General features: G+C 40.2%; 1 protein-coding gene across 30 annotated transcripts in view; it reads left to right on the forward strand.

Annotated features, from left to right (window-relative positions):
* Positions 1-19446, forward strand: part of SEC31A (SEC31 homolog A, COPII coat complex component) — an 81701-nt gene that overhangs the window by 58136 nt on the left and 4119 nt on the right. For 19 of the 30 annotated variants that reach the window (XM_059147949.1, XM_059148298.1, XM_059149744.1 and 16 more), the window contains 3 exons: positions 11707-11765; positions 12829-13092; positions 16325-16444. In XM_059147949.1, the coding sequence (XP_059003932.1) occupies positions 11707-11765; positions 12829-13092; positions 16325-16444 (443 nt within the window). Of the gene's footprint in view, positions 1-10078; positions 10118-11706; positions 11766-12828; positions 13093-16324; positions 16445-19446 lie in introns of all 30 variants that reach the window. The other 11 variants (XM_059147692.1, XM_059148125.1, XM_059148384.1 and 8 more) reach the window with 1 other exon arrangement.

A 19446-nucleotide genomic window follows, 5' to 3' on the forward strand; every position in this document is an offset into this window, starting at 1 on the left:
TTCTCTAATATGTAAAATAAAGTCCAAAGTACCAGAAATCACTCACAGACACACAAAGTATCTGTATCACCCATTACTACACAAATAAAATTTCTGTAACTGTTAATATAAATAGTTAAATAGTTGGATATTTTAGGAGGCTGAAATTCAGTTACAGAGTCAAAAAATTACCTTCTAAAACTTCAGTGAGTAAAGATAGTATCCGTTCTGATCCAGGAGTTCTATTGGAGTTCCAGAAAATCCCTGCTTGAAAGTGGTGCAGGGAAATAGGGAGCTGAGTTATCATTTACTGAGTATACATTGGATATACACCCTCATTTACCGTCTGTTGTCTTATTTAATTCTCAGAGCCATGAGAAACAGAAACACATATATATTTTTAATTGGCATGAGGAAGCTTGGTCTCCTAGGACTTAAACTCATGGTTGCATGGTGAGAGTGAGTTGAGATACCAGTCCAGGTCCCTCAGTCTTCCGAGCCTGAGTTCATTCTTCACCAGATAGTCTAGTCCTGATGAAAGTGAAAGAAGTAGTCAGTTATCAGTGTTGGAATTACAGGAATCATACAGCAGCACTGTTTTAGTCATTTGTTACTTTAGCATCTAAGTTAAATGTTTGCATAGGTATTTTTTTTCTCCTTAAGCAGAAGTGTATTTGGCCTTAGGATAGTGTTTGCTTATATATACAAAGTAACAGGATCTTCTAACCTGGCTGAGAAACAGTGACTAACAGGAAGAAGCAGCAAGCATTTCTCAGTATTCAGCATGTACCGAGCCAGCTGCTTTGTTACCCTCTTGCATGTTAATAGCCCCCTGTCTTTTAACTAATAGTTATACTTGACCATATTTTATTTTTTTATTTGCTAAAAATTTTATTTATGATATATAAATAATTGTGACTCTAAATTTTATCTTTTTCTTTATGTGTCTTATGATCATATCATGGTTCTCTGTAAGACTTGGAAATTGCATTTATCCAGTGGATAATTCCTGATAGACATTAGGATTTGCAAGCCTTGTAACTAGTAGTGAACCACAAAACTATATGCCTGAGGCTCAGAGAAACTGAAACTAACATTGCAATCATCAGAACATTCATTCAGTAAATTCTTTTTTTTTTTCCAATTTATTTTTTAAATTAACATGTAATGTATTATTAGCCCCAGGGGTACAGGTCTGTGAATCGCCAGGTTTGCACACTTCACAGCACTCTCCATAGCACATACCCTCCCCAGTGTCCATAACCCAGCCACCCTCTCCCTGCCCCCCTCCCCCTGGCAACCCTCAGTTTGTTTTGTAAGATTAAGAGTCTCTTATGGTTTGTCTCCCTCCTGATCCCATCTTGTTTCATTTATTCTTTTTCCCCCCAAGCCCCCCACGTTGCATCTCCACTTCCTCATATCAGGGAGATCATATGATGGTTGTCTTTCTCCAACTGACTTTTGTATTTTGCTAAGCATAATACCCTCTAGTTCCATCCACGTCATCACAAACGGCAAGATTTTGTTTCTTTTGATAGCTGCATAATATTCCATTGTGTATATATACCACATCTTCTTTATCCATTCATCTGTTGATGGACATCTAGGTTTGGCTCTTGTGGACACTGCTGCTATAAACATTCGGGTGCACATGCCCCTTCGGATCACTACATTAGTATCGTTAGGGTAAATACCCAGTAGCGCAATTGCTGGGTCATAGGGTAGCTCTATTTTCAACTTTTTGAGGAACCTCCATACTGTTTTCCAGAGTAGTTGCACCAGCTTGCATTCCCACCAACAGTGTAGGAGGGTTCCGCTTTCTCCGCATCCTCGCCAGCATCTGTCATTTCCTGACTTGTTGATTTTAGCCATTCTGACTGGTGTGAGGTGATATCTCCTTGTGGTTTTGATTTGTATTTCCCTGATGCCGAGTGATATGGAGCACTTTTTCATGTGTCTGTTGGCCATCTGGATGTCTTCGTTGCAGAAATATCTGTTCATGTCCTCTGCCCATTTCTTGATTGGATCATTTGTTCTTTGGGTGTTGAGGTTGATAAATTCTTTATAGATTCTGGACACTAGTCCTTTATCTGATATGTCGTTTGCAAATATCTTCTCCCATTCTGTCAGTTGTCTTTGGGTTTGTTAACTGTTTCCTTTGCTGTGCAAAAGCTTTTGATCTTGATGAAGTCCCAATAGTTCATTTTTGCCCTTGCTTCCCTTGCTTTTGGCAATGTTCCTAGGAAGAAGTTGCTGCAGCTGAGGTTGAAGAGGTTGCTGCCTGTGCTCTCCTCAAGGATTTTGATGGATTCCTTTCTCACATTGAGGTCCTTCATCCATTTTGAGTCTATTTTCGTGTGTGGTGTAAGGAAGTGGTCCAGTTTCATCTTTCTGTGTGTGGCTGTCCAATTTTCCCAACACCATTTGTTGAAGAGACTATCCTTTTTCCATTAGACATTCCTTCCTGCTTTGTCGAAGATTAGTTGACCATAGAGTTGAGGGTCTACTTTTGGGCTCTCTATTCTGTTCCATTGATCTGTGTGTCTGTTTTTGTGCCAGTACCATACTGCCTTGATGATGACAGCTTTGTAATAGAGCTTAAAATCTAGAATTGTGATGCCACCAACGTTGGCTTTCTTTTTCAATATTCCTCCGGCTATTCGAGGTCTTTTCTCGTTCCATACAAATTTTAGGATTATTTGTTCCATTTCTTTGAAAAACATGGATGGGATTTTGATAGGGATTGCATTAAATGTGTAGATTGCTTTAGGTAGCATAGACATTTTCACAATATTTGTTCTTCCAATCCATGAGCATGGAACTTTTTTCATTTCTTTGTGTCTTCCTCAATTTCTTTCATGAGTACTTTGTAGTTTTCTGAGTATAGATTCTGTGCCTCTTTGGTTAGGTTTATTCCTAGGTATCTTATGGTTTGGGGTGCATTTGTAAATGGGATGGACTCCTTAATTTCTCTTTCTTCTGTCTTGTTGGTATAAGGAAATGCAACTGATTTCTGTGCATTGATTTTATATCCTGACATTTTACTGACTTCCTATACAAGTTCTAGCAGATTTGGAGTGGAGTCTTTTGGGTTTTCCACATACAGTTTCATATCATCTGTGAAGAGTGATAGTTTGACTTCTTCTTTGCCGATTTGGATGCCTCTAATTTCTTCTTGTTGTCTGATTGCTGAGGCTATGACTTCTAGTACTATGTTGAATAGCAGTGGTGATAATGGACATCCCTGCCATGTTCCTGACCTTAGTGAAAGAGTACTCAGTTTTTCTCCATTGAGAATGATATTTGTGGTGGGTTTTTCATAGACAGCTTTGATGATATTGAGGTATGTGCCCTCTGTCCCTACACTTTGCAGAGTTTTGATCAGGAAGGGATACTGTACTTTGTCAAATGCTTTTTCAGCATCTATAGAGAGTATCCTATGGTTCTTGTTCTTTCTTTTATTAATGTGTTGTATCACATTGTTTGATTGGCAGATGTTGAACCAACCTTGCAGCCCTGGAATAAATCCCACTTGGTCGTGGTGAATAACCCTTTTAATGTACTGTTGGATCCTATTGGCTAGTATTTTGGTGAGAATTTTTGCATCTGTGTTCATCAAGGATATTGGTCTGTAATTCTCTTTTTTCATGGGATCCTTGTCTCGTTTTGGGATCAAGGTAATGCTGGCCACATAAAATGAGTTTGGAAGTTTTCCTTCTATTTCTATTTTTTGGAATAGTTTCAGGAGAATAGGAATTAGTTCTTCTTTAAATGTTTGGTAGAATTCCCCTGGGAAGCCGTCTGGCCCTGAGCTCTTGTTTGTTGGGAGATTTTTGACACCTGCTTCAATCTCCTTACTGGTTATGGGTCTGTTCAGGTTTTCTGTTTCTTCCTGGTTTAGTTGTCGTAGATTTTATGTCTCTAGGAATGAATCCATTTCTTCCAGATTGTCAAATTTGCTGGCGTAGAGTTGCTCATAATATGTTCTTATAATTGTTCATATTTCTTTGGTGTTGGTTGTGATCTCTCCTCTTTCATTCATGATTTTATTTATTTGGGTCCTTTCTCTTTTCTTTTTGGTAAGTCTGGCCAGGGTTTTATCAGTCTTATTAATTCTTTCAAAGAACCAGCTTCTAGTTTCGTTGATTTGTTCTATTGTTATTTTTGGTTTCTATTTCATTGATTTCTGTTTTAATCTTTATTATTTCTCTTCTCCTGCTGTGTTTAGGTTTTCTTTGTTGTTCTTTCTCCAGCTCCTTTAAGTGTAGGGTTAGGTTGTGTATTTGAGACATTTCTTGTTTCTTTTCTTCTTTTTTCTTTTTTATAAAGATTTCTATTTATTTATTTGACAGACAGAGATCATTAGCAGGCAGAGAGGCAGGCAGAGAGAGAGGGGTGTAAGCAGGCTCCCCGCTGTGCAGAGAGCTGAATGTGGGGCTCCATCCCAGGACCCTGGGATCATGACCTGAGCCGAAGGCAGAGGCTTTCACCCACTGAGCCACCCAGGTGCCCCCCATTTCTTGTTTCTTAAGAAAGGCTTGTATCGCTGTATATTTTCCTCTCCGGAAAATACACTTTGCTGTGTCCCACAGATTTTGAACTGTTGTGTTTTCATTATTATTTGTTTCCATGAATTTTTTCAATTCTTCTTTAATTTTCTGGTTGACCCATTCATTCTTTAGAAGGATGCTCTTTAGTCTCCATGTATTTGGGTTCTTTCCAACTTTCCTCTTGTGATTGAGTTCTAGCTTCAGAGCATTGTGGTCTGATAATATGCAGGGAATGATCCCAGTCTTTTGATACCAGTTGAGACCTGATTTATGACCCAGGATGTGATCTATTTTGGAGAATGATGTGCACTAGAGAAGAATGTGTATTCTGTTGCTTTGGAATGGAATGTTCTGAATATATCTGTGATGTCCATCTGGCCCAGTGTATCATTTAAGGCCTTTATTTCCTTGTTGATCTTCTGCTTGGATGATCTCTCCATTTCAGTGAATGTTAAAGTCCCCTACTATTATTGTTGATGTGTTTCTTTGATTTTCTTATTAGTTGGTTTATGTAGTTGGCTGCTCCCATGTTAGGGGCATAAATATTTAAAATCGTTAGATCTTCTTGTTGGACAGACCCTTTGAGTATGATATAGTGTCCTTCCTCATCTCTTATTATATTCTTTGGCTTAAAATCTAATTGATCTGATATGAGGATTGCCACCCCAGCTTTCTTTTGATGTCCATTAGCATGGTAAATTGTTTTCCACCCCCTCACTTTAAATCTAGAGGCATCTTTGGGTCGAAAATGAGTTTCTTGCAGACAGCATATTGATGGGTTTTGGTTTTTTATCCATTCTGATACCCTGTGTCTTTTGATTGGGGCATTTAGCCCATTAGCATTCAGGGTCACTATTTACAGATACAAATTTAGTGCCATTGTATTGCCTGTAAAGTGACTATTACTGTATATTGTCTCTGTTCCTTTTTCTGATCTACTACTTTTAGGCTCTCTCTTTGCTTAGAGGACAGCTTTCAATATTTCCTGTAGAGCTGGTTTGGTGTTTACAAATTCTTTTAGTTTTTGTTTGTCCTGGAAGCTTTTTCTCTCTCCTCCTATTTTCAGTGATAGCCTAGCCGGATATAGTATTCTTGGCTGCATGTTTTTCTCGTTTAGTACTCTGAATATATCATGCCAGTTCTTTTTTTTTTTAAGATTTTATTTATTTATTTGACACACAGAGAGGGTAGATCACAAGTAGGCAGAGAGGCAGGCAGAGAGAGAGGGGGAAGCAGGCTCTCCACTGAGCAGAGAGCCTGATGCAGGACTCGATCCCAGGACCCTGAGATCATGACCTGAGCAGAAGGCAGAGGCTTAACCCACTGAGCCACCCAGGTGCCCCTATCATACCAGTTCTTTCTGGCCTGCCAGGTCTCTGTGGATAAGTCTGTTGCCAGTCTAATATTTTTACCATTGTATGTTACAGACTTCTTGTCCTGGGCTGCTTTCAGGATTTTCTCTTTGTCGCTAAGACTTGTACATTTTACTATGAGATGATGGGGTCTGGACCTAATCTTAACTGATTTTGAGGGGGCTTCTCTGCACCTCCTGGATTTTGATGCTTGTTCCCTTTGCCATATTAGGGAAATTCTCTACAATAATTCTCTGATATACCTTCTGCTCCCCTTTCTCTTTCTTCTTCTGGAATCCCAATTATTCTAATGTTGTTTCACTTATCTCTCGAATTCTCCCCTTGTGGTCTGGTAGATGTTTATGTCTTGCTCAGCTTCTTTATTCTCTGTCATTTGGTCTTCTGTATCACTAATTCTCTCTTCTGCCTCATTTATCCTAGCTGTAAGAGCCTCCATTTTTTATTGCACCTTATTAATAGCTTTTTTGATTTCAACGTGGTTACATTTTAGTTCTTCTATTTCTCCAGAATGGGCTTTTATTTCTTCAGACAGGGTTTCTTTAATATCTTCTATGCCTATTTCGAGCCCGGCTAGCACCTTGTGAATCGTCATTCTGACCTCTAGATCTGACATATTACCAATGTCCGTATTGATTAGGTCTCTGGCCTTTGGTCCTGCCTCTCGTTCTTATTGTCGTGGTGAGTTTTTCTGCCTTGTCATTTTATCCAGATAAGAATATATGAAGGAGCGAATAAAATACTAAAAGGGTGGCAAAGACCCCAGGAAAATGTGCTTTAATCAAATCAGAAGAGACCCCAAATCATGGGGGGGAAGTAAGGGAGTAAAAAGAAGTTCAGGGAAAAAAAAGAGAGAAAAAAAATTAAAAAAAAAAAAAGAAAAGAAAAAAATATGTATATATTACACTGGTGAATACAATAGGGTCACCCACTTAATTTTGGGAGTATTTTGGTCTCTTAGAAGAAACTACCTCGCCAAATTTTAACGAATTTAAAACATATATAAGGGTAAACACGATGAGGAGATGGAATATGACTATAAAGATGAAATTTTTTTTTAATTTTCTAAAAAAAGAAATTGAAAAATTTTTCTAAAAAAAGAGTTGATAACATAAGTTGGTTGGGAGAATAAAGAAAAAGAAAGTAGAGAGAATTTGCTCAGGCTGGAGACTCGAACAAAGCCCTGTGCTAGATTTAAGGTATATTTTGATCTATTAGTTGAACCCAGATTTTTTTAGAAGAAAAAACCCTATGTATATACAAAAAATAAAGTTAGATACAATCAAGGATAAAATATGACTATAATAATGATGGCTCAAAAAAGATTTTTTTTAAATGAAAGGTATTGTTAATATAAACTAGTTAAAAAATGTAAAAAGAGGAAAGGGTAAAAGTTAAAAATAATTGAGCAGAAGAAAAAATAAAATTAAAAGAAATTATTTAACTTTGCAAGACTAAAGAATCTTGGGGAGAAAGCCATGAGTTCCATGCTTTGCTTTCTCCTCCTCTGGAATTCCGCTCTTCTCCTTGGTAGGTGAACTTGGTCTCGGCCGGATTTCTTGTTGATCCTCTGGGACGGGCCGTTGTAGTGATTCTCAAGCGTCTTTGCCTGAGATGGAATTGCACCGCCCTTGCCGGGGGCCGGGCTGAGTCATCCGCTCGGTTCGCTTTCCGGAGCTTTTGTTCCCCCAGCGCTTTCCGTAGACTTCCGGAGGGCGGGACGGACATGGCGGCCGCTGGTCTCCGGCGGAGGAGCCGAGAGCCCGGGGCCCCCTCAGTGCGGCCTCGGAGACCAGCGCCCCGTCGCTGCGTCCGCCCGACCCCCGGCCCGCCCCGAGCTCCCCGCGCCTGCGGCCGGTTCAAGGTCACCCCGGTCTCCTGTGACCCCGGGACTGCGGCCGCGCTGACCCCGCGTGGGCGTCGCCCGGCTCAGCCTCTGCAGCCCCGGCCCTCCGTGCGCGGACTCCCCGTCCGCTGTCGTGCCGCCCGCTGGCCGCTGGCCGGAGCCGCCCTCCCCGCGGTCAGCGCCCGGCGCGTCGGGGTCGCGTCCCCGCCGGCCCGCCCGTCCGAGAGCGGCGCGTTGCTGCTTCTGGCGTCGCCGCGCTTCGCTTCGGCCTCGGGTCGGTCTGCGGCGCGCCGTGGTCGGAGCTGCGGGTGTCCGGCTGCGGGTCGGTCAGCCTGCTCCGCCGTCCGGCCCCTGCCCCCCAGTTGATTTTTAAATGTTGACCAAAAGTGTCATTTTGCACATCTATGATACTGTTCTCTAGGGATATTTATGTTGTTCATGTAGCTTGCTTTACCTTTTGTGGCTATTAAAAGGTATAGAAGTCAATTTTTGGTGTTTTTAAAAAGTCATACTTAAACAGTCAGTTTAAAGGCAGACGAAAAGATTGAAAAGGGTCAGTTGTAGCTGAAACAAAACTGTACTAAATCGATAAGAGATTTGAACAAGGATTATCTGGGCTGAAATAAAACATATCTCTAAATATAAATGCATAGGTACTTGAGGTTGGGAGGAGTCAGGCGTGTGTTTTGAGGGCGACCTTTGATTACTGTCCAGCTGTTCCTTGCTACTCAGCAGGACATCTGCACCCACAGGTATGCGAGCTCGCCATTGGCTACCCATTCCCGTTGTGAGTCTTTTTGTTTCTAATTCTGATGAAGTATCATTCCTAGTTTTGAATTCGATTTGATTTCATTATGAATTTGGAGTCATTTTACCAAAGGGTCCTATGAAATTGCTCCACGAACCTTTTTGTGCTAATAGTTTGTGAAATCTCGGGGTACCCTCCGAGGCTTTCATACCCAGGATTTGAGTCAATGCCGTGAGAAGTTACAGGGGAACCCACTGTCATCTCTCCCTGCCTCTCATGGGGCGGGGAGGAAGCCAGGTTGTTGAAATTCCTTCTGAAGGAAAGGGTGTAGGCCAAGGTGTTTCGGGTGACATACAGGCTCCCTCCATCCGGAAGCAGAAGTCTTATGCTAGAGAGTCCATCAGTGGTGGTTCTTAGGTCAGTCCTCTGTAATAGCCCACACACAATGACTCCCAGGGCTTTACTGACAGTAGTGCTGGGAGGTTATATCTTGCAAGGGGAATTAGGTTGTAAAATTGTTATATAAGGCAAAAATCGGAAATCACTTATAAAAAACAGGAAGTCTTTGGTCACTGTGTTCTTTAGTTAAGCTCTTGATGAGGAAGTTACCTTGAACTTCTGTAGGTGACATGTGCATATAATTTATTTCCAGTGCCATACTTTTTATTTGAGGCTGGGCCTGGCCTGACCCTGCATATCTGATCGTTTTGGTTTTGCTGTGTTCGTTTTCAGCCTTCTTTCCTCGGTTCCACTGCCAGAAACTTCAGTTATCTTAAGTAGTGGTTTCTGGAAGGCCTGTGCTAAACAGTCTGCAAATCCATATATTTTTACAAAAAAGACCACATAAATGGTTACCGTGGACCGGGTCTGTTGTCATTTATGCTTGTATTCATGGTGTGACATGAATTACATGAAGTTACATTTTCATCAGGAGGCCTCTCCCATCTGGCAGTAAAGTTGGCACCACCTTGCTAAGATTCTCTGACGTTCTTATCTTTAACAAGTACAGGCTGAAGTTTGCAGGACAGTGTAGAGTGCCTCCCATTTTTCTTTAAATCCCTACTAAAAGAGGGCTTTGACCAGCAAGCGGCACTGGCATTACTTGGGAGCCAGTTCGAACAGTAGAATCTCGGGCCCTTCCCTATAGGCAGTGAATTAGAATCTGCATTTTAACAAGATCCTCAGCTGACTTTGATGACAGCTTTAACTAATACTGAGTGCTCCCCCCACCATGATGTTATTGATCAAATAATAGGAAAAAATCCATGCAAACAGGGAAATACTATTTTAAATAGGCATGAACAAAAGTTTTTCTTAAACAGGCAGTAAGAGAAAAAGGTGATGTTAAAGAGTTAATCGGATCTAACACACTTAAATGAATTTGATTTACCCCAAAACTGATTATTTTCTTAATTGGATAGAAGACATTTTACGTGACTTGATAAAAAGAAGGGTTTTTTCCCCTTATAAAATTAGTTTGTTCTTTTTTGGGTTGATGGAGGGAGAAGCAATTACAAAATGAGGTAAAGTTTAGAATCTTTTTGATGGTAATGTTGTTTAAGTGACTTTTACATTTTGTCTACAGAAAATCAATTTATGCAAGACCAGGCACTTATGTTGGAAGGTGAATTGGTTATAAAATATATCTTTGGAGATTTTCAATCATTGAATACAGTTAATGAATGACCATTCACAATAATGCATGTGAACTCAAAGTTGATGATACTCTAAATCTGATCAGTATCATTTTTTAATTTGACTTCTTAATCAAATCAAATCTTAGAACTGATTGAATTAACATGGTGACACAGTAGCTTAAATCATTAAAGTTTTCTGTTTTATATAATCATAAAGAATGACTGTATCAAGATTGTCTTAGGAGTAAAGTTAGAAGGTGATGAGATTGATTTAAATGATTCTGTGTGTATGACCAGAACTTGAAGAATTTGTTAAGCAGATAGCAGCATGTAGTTTAATATTTTGTGATTAGCTCTTAGGTATTTTGAGGATTGTTTGGCATTCTGTCTTCTAGTAAACCTGTAGAAAATTAATTCCATTTTTAAAATCAAGGCAAAGGAAGGATGCCCCGCTGGCTCAGAGAGACACGTGACTCTTGCTGTCAGGGTTGTGAGTTTGAGCCACATGTTGGGTGTGGAGATTACTAAAAATAATTAAAAAGTAAACTTTAAAAAAGTGAAGGCAAATGAGTCCATGCTGCAGTTGGAAGATCTTATTTTTTTTTAAATTTCTGTGGCATTATGTACGGATCACAGGTTCTTTGGTCTGCTAAGCAATTTTGTTGTGATTTAATATGGGTATCGATAAAACAAGTAAAAGGGAAAATCCTGAAAGAATGTCGAATTTGTTGAAAGAGAAATTTTTTGCTTTAACTGTAAACATACATAAAAATCAATGAAATGTAAAATGATTACATATTGATTTTAAAATGATCCTATTTTTATTTCTGACATGTTTTCTTTAAAGATACTGGCATTAAAGTACTTAATTGTGCTACTGAGGTCTGTTTTTCCCTTTGAGATGAAGAGTTTTAGGGGCTTTTTAGGGGAAATTTATTGAAGTTGACAGTAGTTTAATTTTGTATTTGCTGCCAACCTTGAATTTTTTTTGTGTGTGGCATTAAAAAAAAATCTTATCACATATACTTAAATGCTTTCTACTTTATAAATAATTTCTAAGGCAAAGAAGATAGAACTGCAGTATTGTGTAGTTGAGACCTTTTTTTTTAACAGTGTTTCTGCCATATGGGTGATTTTCTTATGTTGAATTGCTCTCTTGGGAAATAGGAGATTTCTTTTCTGCATGTTGAATATAGCAAAAGTGGCCTTTTTATTTTTTTAGCAGACTCGGGTGATTTATTTTTTATTTATTAAGAGAGAATTTCTAACTGATCTTTGAAGGTTATACATCAATATATCATTAAGTCTTCACTATCCCTAAATTTAGTACAGCTCTTTCACTTGAAATGGAAATGATATCAAGTTACCTTGCTTAGTAAGCCAAGGCTTTGTGAATATTTGAGGAAATTATTTGAGAATCCAGAGCTTCAGAGTGATCCCCAAAGCTCAGCTGATAAAACTTTTGTGAGTTATCCTCGGGGTTAAGGCAGAATTTGAAGGTATTTTAAGATGAATACAATTGAGTTTTCTTCTTTTCAGAATTCTAAAGGAAATTGCCCTTTATTTTCTCTTTTAGGTCCTCAGAATGGTTGGAATGATCCTCCAGCTTTGAACAGAGTACCTAAGAAGAAGAAGGTACTAGAAAAAGATGTCAATCTAGTTGCCCGCAGGTGTTCTATTAATCCCAAAGCCACCTGGAATACACCACCCTTCACTGACCTTTAAAAGCAAAGTTTACTGACTGACAGGTTTCAAGTATATTTTAGCTTACATCCTTTGTTTAGTTTAAAAAAAAAAAAAAAACTTACATCCTTTGTTTAGTTTATAAACAAAACAAAAAACCAGTATGGTGGTGTGAATTTAACTCCCATTGGAAGACAAGATGTAAATTCCCAACAGGTCTCTTTCAAAGAGTAGGAAACAAAATTTCCCAGTGATTCTTTTCTTTTGGGGGTGTGTTTGGTCTTTGGTTTCCAACAGTAGTCCTGAATTTGGCAATTATATTTTGGACTGTTTTGTCTATCACATATAGTATAAAGAAACAACCTACTAGCTGAACAGTGTTGAACCGTTAGTAACTGTTGAGCACTTTGGAGCACAAGATAAGATTCTTTTCTTCTTCCTTCCCAGTCGTTTTTACCTTTTTTTTTTTTTTTTTAATTTCTGGTAATTTCCTTTTCTTAAATATAGTAATGAGAGGGCATAACAATAAAATTGGGAGGCACTAAATGGGCAAAAAAACCCCCAAAATTTAGTAATAATTAGAAATGAAATCTACTACTTTTAATATGGTTGGATTGACAGGTAACATCTACTTAGTGATGTAGGAAAAGGAGCATTACATCAGGATCACATTAAATAGAAACATTCATTTGGCATATTTGATTCCAGTATTTGCTAGATGTAATTCTCTAGACTTTGACATCCTTTTTCAGAACGCCTTGTTGTGGCTCCCCGTATGAGAGAATGTATGGAAGACAAAGGGGAAACTGAGAGGTCCAGTTTTGAGCTTTCTATTCCTCTTACCCAGATTAGCTCTAATTTTATGTTTTACTCTAGAATTCTGCATAAAATTTCATTTGAAAGTAGAATACTATTACAAACAAATAACATTTTTTAAATGTTAACCTTATTTAAGGGTAAGTAAATGACACTCTTTGGCTTATGCTTGGTGTCTTTTATTTCTGTCTCTTAAAAGATGCCTGAAAACTTTATGCCTCCTGTTCCCATCACGTCACCAATCATGAACCCTTTGGGTGACCCCCAGTCCCAGATGCTGCCCCAGCAGCCTTCAGTCCCTGCACCTCTGTCAAGCCAGGCTTCATTCCCGCAGCCACATCTCGCAGGTGGCCAGACCTTCCATGGTGTCCAGCAACCCCTCGGTCAACCAGGCATGCCACCGTCTTTCTCCAAGCCCAATATTGAAGGCGCGCCAGGGGCTCCTATTGGAAATACCATCCAGGTAACAGTCCTTCTGCATCCGTGGAATGGGAAGACGGCTCTGTTTCAGTTCATTTTTTTTTAATGTGTTAACTTTGATGATTACACCTGTATTAGTGAACATCTATATTCGGTTTCAGTTAAGACAACCTAAATAAAAAATAGTAACCCTTGTTTTTAAGACTGATCATGCAGGGATATTTTTCAATTACGTGGCCATAAACCTCCTGGAAGAGGCTCATGTATTTGCTAGTGTATGTTTATACTAACTGAACAATCGCAGTATTTCATTTGACCTAACCAGTAGCCATAATTTAAGATCAGTTGAATCCATATTTTCAGCCAGGCTTGCTAAGCAGAAGTTATTTCCAAAGGTTTTCCCCTTTAATGTATAAAATAAAATGTAATGAGTTGTATCTTTCCTTGTATATGTGTAAGAGCTTACACTATACAGCCTACCTTCACATGGAGACACAGATTTGTACTGCTTTTCACATACAAACACCTAGTTGGAAGGGTTCTAGACGATAAAAAAATCACATATAACTAACTGACTTAGACACACAAAGGTAAACATTTTGCACTGTTCATGAGGAGTGAAGAGCTTGGGTGAAAGTTAACATAAGAAGATGAAACAAATCTCTGCCCAAAGTATAAAACTAGTTCTGTTTTTGTCTTTGACCATTGAAGTCAAATTTATAAACATATTTCTCTGTCACAGGGCGGTGCTTTACTACGTTCCATTATAAAAACAAGTGGGTTTGTTTGTTTGTTTGTTAAGGGTTTATTTATTTGACAGACAGAGATCACAGTAGGCAGAGCAGCAGGCAGAGAGAGAGGAGGAAGCAGGCTCCCCACTGAGCAGAGAGCCCGATGTGGGGCTCGATCCCAGGACCCTGAGATCATGACCTGAACCGAAGGCAGAGGATTTAACCCACTGAACCACCCAGGCGCCCCTAAAAACCAGTGTTTTGAATGGAGGTGGGAGAACTGACTTCTTTCCACAGGACTTTAACTTATAAAGATGCACTGTTTTTTTGGGTTTTTTTATGATTACAAGTCTACGCTAGTTTGGGAAGCTACCCAGCCATTCATTTTTGTGTAGACCTGGGCTCACGCTGTACTCCTCTAGACCGGAGCCTCATTTACTGCCGGAAGGGAGTGTTGTCCAGGATGTTTGTGTTCAGCCAGGCCTTTACATCCAGCTGCCTGCCTACCTGGATGTACCCAAGGCACCTCACACTCCATATTTCTGAAGCCTTATTCATAGTCTTCCTCCCAAACCTCACCTTCAAAATCTGGTCTTCAAAGCTCCCCATTTCCTGCTTTGGTGCATGGCGCCGTAATCCCTGTCTAATCTAGCCGAGAACCTGGGAATCATCTTTATACTCTTCCTTTAGTCCCTCTTCCAAGTCTGTCCGTGAATCTTGTTGAAACTGTTTTAAAAATCTCTCCCATATCCCCGGCCTCACTTCCAGTCTCGTCTATGCTGCCTGCCTCCCAGTTTTCAGCGGTGCAGGAGCCTCTAATTAGTCTGCCTTTGATCATCTATCTGGTCTTGTTTCATCTTTGTTTAAAACGTTTCTCTCAAGATAAAGACCAAAATATTTCACATTATCCAGAAGCCCTCAGCTGCACATTCCTCCTTGCTGTCTCTGCCCCAGCTACACCGGCCTCCTTTTAGTCACCCGTATCATGGTCCTTCCGTTGGACACATTCTTGCGCTGCCGGGAAGGCTTTTCCTTTCTCATTTAACTAGTTGACTCCTGCTTGTCCTTCTGATCGAATTTCCTGCAGAGAGCTTGCCCTCAGTTGAATTCTAGTTATACTATCTGTTGGTTCCATTAAGGTTAGCTTATTAGCAATTAAATACCAGTACAGTTGCTATCTTATCTTACAGTTGTCATCTTACTGATGACATTTTATTTTTTTACTTTTTTCAAGTAACATCTTTCATTAAGATATAAATGTTTGTAAACTTTTTCTTTTTCTTTTTTTTTTTTTAAAGATTTTATTTATTTATTTAACAGACAGAGACCACAAGTAGGCAGAGAGGCAGGCAGAGAGAGAGGGAAGCAGGCTCCCTGCCAAGCAGAGAGCCCGACGCAGGACTCGATCCCAGGACCCTGAGATCATGACCTGAGCTGAAGGCAGCAGCTTAATCCACTGAGCCACCCAGGCGCCCTGTTAACTTTTTCTTAATGAAACTTTGAAACTTTCGTTTTCTTCTTTTAGCCTAATAAATTGCCAGAGAGCTGAGATCATTTCTGAATTGGCTTGTAAATACATAGTCAGTGCCTGGCACATAATTACTATAATTTTTGAGTGAATGAACTAATAAATCAGAACTTTAAAAACAAAACAGTCCTTCTTTATGTTTCCATCTGTACATTCAGTTACATCATGGTCTCTTCTCTGCCAACTTTTTGACTTAATCTTGGCAGTTTGGGGGCACCTGGGTGGCTCGGTGAAGTGGCTGCCTTTGGCTCAGGTCATGGGTTGGAGCTCCACATTGCGTTCCCTGCTCACTGGGGAGCCTGCTTCTCCCTCTGCCTCTGCCCCTCTCTTGTGCACTTTCTCTCTCAAATAAATAAATAAAATCTTGAAATAAGGGGCATCTGGGTGGCTCAGTGGGTTAAGCCTCTGCCTTCTGCTCAGGTCATGATCTCAGGGTCCTGGGATGGAGCCCCAAGTCGGGCTCTCTGCTCAGCAGGGAGCCTGCTTCCCCCCTTCTCTCTGCCTGCTTGTGATCTCTCTCTCACTGTTAAATAAATTAAAAATCTTAAAAAAAAAAAATCTTGAAATAAAAAATCTTGCAGTTTGGTGATAGACCAAGTATCAACCTTCAAGAACAAACCAAAGGACAGAAGAATGCCAAGGTAAAGCAATGAGCCGACCAGCAGAGCAAGCAGCCACCGTCACTCGCGGGCGGTGTAAATGCCTCGTCCTTTTCGCTGCCTGCTGGCGTCGGTCTGCTGTCTGCTTCGCCCCAGATAATGCAGTGGAGATCAACATGTGTGCCATGATTGACCGAATTCTTTATATCCAGTTCTGGTTTTGAAAATCAAAGTTATAGAAGCCTGTCCCTTCCACTGAATATCTGATTTTCATTTTTACTTATCCCAAGGGATTTCACATGTTAATGGGTCATTTGATTTTAACAAGTGGTTTTCTTTTTATCACAGAGTTTCAGGGCTTTGTGTATAGGTAATTTCTGGTCATTTCTGGTCACTTTCTGGTATTATTTCTTCCAGCATGTGCAGTCTTTGCCAACAGAAAAAATTACCAAGAAACCTATTCCAGATGAGCACCTCATTCTAAAGACCACATTTGAGGATCTCATTCAGCGCTGCCTCTCTTCAGCTACAGATCCTGTATGTATTTGTTCTCATATTTTGCTAATTTAAAATAATCACTTAGGGAGCTCTTCTGTAATTGCAGGAAGCCTTACAAGATACACTTTAGAAGTTTGTACAATAGTAATAAAACTAGCACTTACATACTTTGCTTTTCATATAGAAATGTATCTAATATCTTTTATAGGTAATTAATCCTCCCAGCAACCCGGTGGTAGGTAAATTTGTCATCTTTTTTTTTTACAGACAACTAAAGTAAGCAAAAACCAGTCAACACCCAAGATCAGAGCCAGAATTTAATCCCAGTTTGGGTCTGGAATTTATGCTCTCACTCACCTTGAGGCACTGCCTCTCAGCAGCAGACCTCATGTCTGGCACGTAAATAGAACAGAATGGTGGCATGTAGGAGATTCAGGCTGGGGCTTTCTTTCTCAGCTCAGATCAAAGCTTTTAAAAGTAGACAGATAATCTTACATGTAACTTTGCAAAGATCTTAAAAATAATTGTTTTAGATTCTAGACTCATATTCATAGTTAAAGCAACTGATTTTACTTAGTTCATTGAGAGGATGCCTGTGTATTGGCAACAACAGAAATTCAACAAAGCTGGTCTTGTTTTAGACGAACTCTCAGTTTCTGCCAACAAACATTAGATATGTTTATTTAGTCACTGGCCACTTGTCTGCTTGAAAAACAGCTTCTGGAATTTGCTGTTTCATTAGACGTTGAGTATTAATAGATGCAGCTTTCTTCTGGTGTTTTACAAAGCTATTCCCTGTACTAAATGTGTCAGCAAAGCAGAAGCAGGGATCGGTTAGCATCGGCCATTGTGCCTGGCATTCTGGAAGTGATGGAAGCAGAGGAACAGAGAACAGAGGGGGCAGAGAGCCCTGCATACACTGCCCCTGTGTGCACCTCTAAATAGGGCACGTCATTCAAAAACAGAAGAGCCCTGATAAAAATGAAGAGAACTCCAGCTCTCCTTGAGGCAAGAGTCAGTATAGAGAGGTTGAGACAGCACGTAGTACACAGCCCAGCTCAATAAATTTTTGTTGATCTAAACTTCTCTAGGTCAACATATCATCTTCCTTCCGGGTCCAGAGGAGCCCTGGGCAGAAGAGAACCACAAAAGACAAACTGTTCTTGTAATTCTTGTAACCAGTCGGTTGGTGGGGGTTTGCTAATACCCTGTTCCGACCAGCTGACTCTGCCCCTGGGGTAGGCTCCTACTGGTAGCGAGAGGAGATTAGTTTTGAGCAGGGACTCTCAGGGTTCCCTCCACGCAGATCCTTTTACTCACTGGCTGGAATCCTTTTTACAGTGTGGCTGTGATACAGTCTTGTCACGTTAGCTGTGTCCAGACAACACAAACTAATTTTGCAGCATGACTTAGTTTGTGACAGTATCCCTGATAGCTTCATCTTTTCCTCATTCTTTTTTTAAAATCCATTCGAGGTGTATCATATTGTGCTTCAGCAGTTTTTACGGTGCTGAGTGCCCATCGCAACAAGTGCCCTCGTCAGTCCCTGTCACCCGTCTCACCCGTCCGCCTGTCCACCTCCCTTCTGGGAACTGTCATACCGTTCTTGGTAGTTTAGAGTCTGTTCCTTAGTTTGTGTCTCTCTCTCTTTTTTTTTCCTTTGGTAGTTTATTCTGTTTCTTAAATTCCACGTATGGGTGAAATCATACCTTTGTCTTTCTCTGATTGATGTGTTTTATTCGGCTCACGCTCTCTGGCTCCGTCCATGTTGTTGCAAACGGTAAGACTTCATCGTTCTTCCTGTGACCGACTGACGCTCTGTTGTGTACACGCCACATCTCCGTCCATTCGTCTGTCACTGGACACCTGGGCTGCTTCCCTAGTTTGGCTATTGTAGATAATGCTGTGATAAACATAGGGGAGCATGCATCCCTTTGAATTAGTGTTTTTGTATTTTGGGGGTAAAGACTAAAGACTCAGTAGTGCACTTGCTGCGTCGTCCGGTAGTTGTGTTTTGACTTCCGTTAGCCGTCCTATTCCAGAGCGGCTGCACCTGTTTGCCTACGTCAGGCAGTGCAGGAGGGTTCCCCTTTGTCCACACCCTCACCAGCACTGTGTTGTTTGGTGTATTGTTGACTTTAGCCGTTCTGACCAGTGTAAGGTGATATTTTGTTGTAGCTTTGATTTGTATTCCCTGATGGTGAGTGATGGTGAGCATCTCCTCTGTCAACTGGCTGCCTGAATGACTTTGGAGAAATATAATTCATGTCTTCTGCCCACTTCTTAATTGGATTATTTGGTGGGGGGTGTTGAGTTTTATGAGTTCTTTGTGTATTTTGGAATTTAAACCTTTATTGGATGTCTTTTGCAAATATCTTCTCCCATTCAGCACGTTGCCTTTCAGTTTTGCTTATTGTTTCCTTCGCTATTCGGAAGTAGTCCCGGTAGTTCATTTTTGCTTTTGTTTCCCTTGTCTGGGGAGAAAATTACTGCTATGGCTGATGCTAGAGAAATTATTGCCTGTGCTCTCTTCTGGGATTTTTATGGTTTCCTATCTTATATTTAGCTCTTTAATCCATTTTGAGTTTACGTTCGTGTGTGCTGTGAGAAAAGTGGTCCAGGTTCATTCTTTGCCATGTGGCTGTCCAGTTTTCCTAACACCATTTGTTGAAAAGACGGTCTTTTTCCCACTGGGTATTCTTGCCTCCTTTATTGAAGATTATTTGACCATATAATTGTGAGTTTATTTCTGCATTTTCTATTCTGTTTAATTCATCTGTGTGTCTGTTTTTGTGCCAGTACCATACTGTCTTGGTGATGACAACTTTGTAATACAACTTGAAGTCCAGAACAGTGATGCCTTCAGCTTTGTTGTTCTTTTTCAAAATTGCTTTGGCTATTTGGGGTCTTTTGTGGTTCCATACAAATTTTAGGATTATTTGTTCTAGTTCTATGAAAAATGCTGTTAGGATGTTGGTATATTTAAAAAAATCATTCACAGGGGCCCCTGGGTGGCTCGGTTGGTTGAGCTTCCGACTCTT

This window comes from Mustela lutreola, chromosome 1, assembly GCF_030435805.1.
Source record: "Mustela lutreola isolate mMusLut2 chromosome 1, mMusLut2.pri, whole genome shotgun sequence".
NCBI lineage: Eukaryota > Metazoa > Chordata > Mammalia > Carnivora > Mustelidae > Mustela > Mustela lutreola.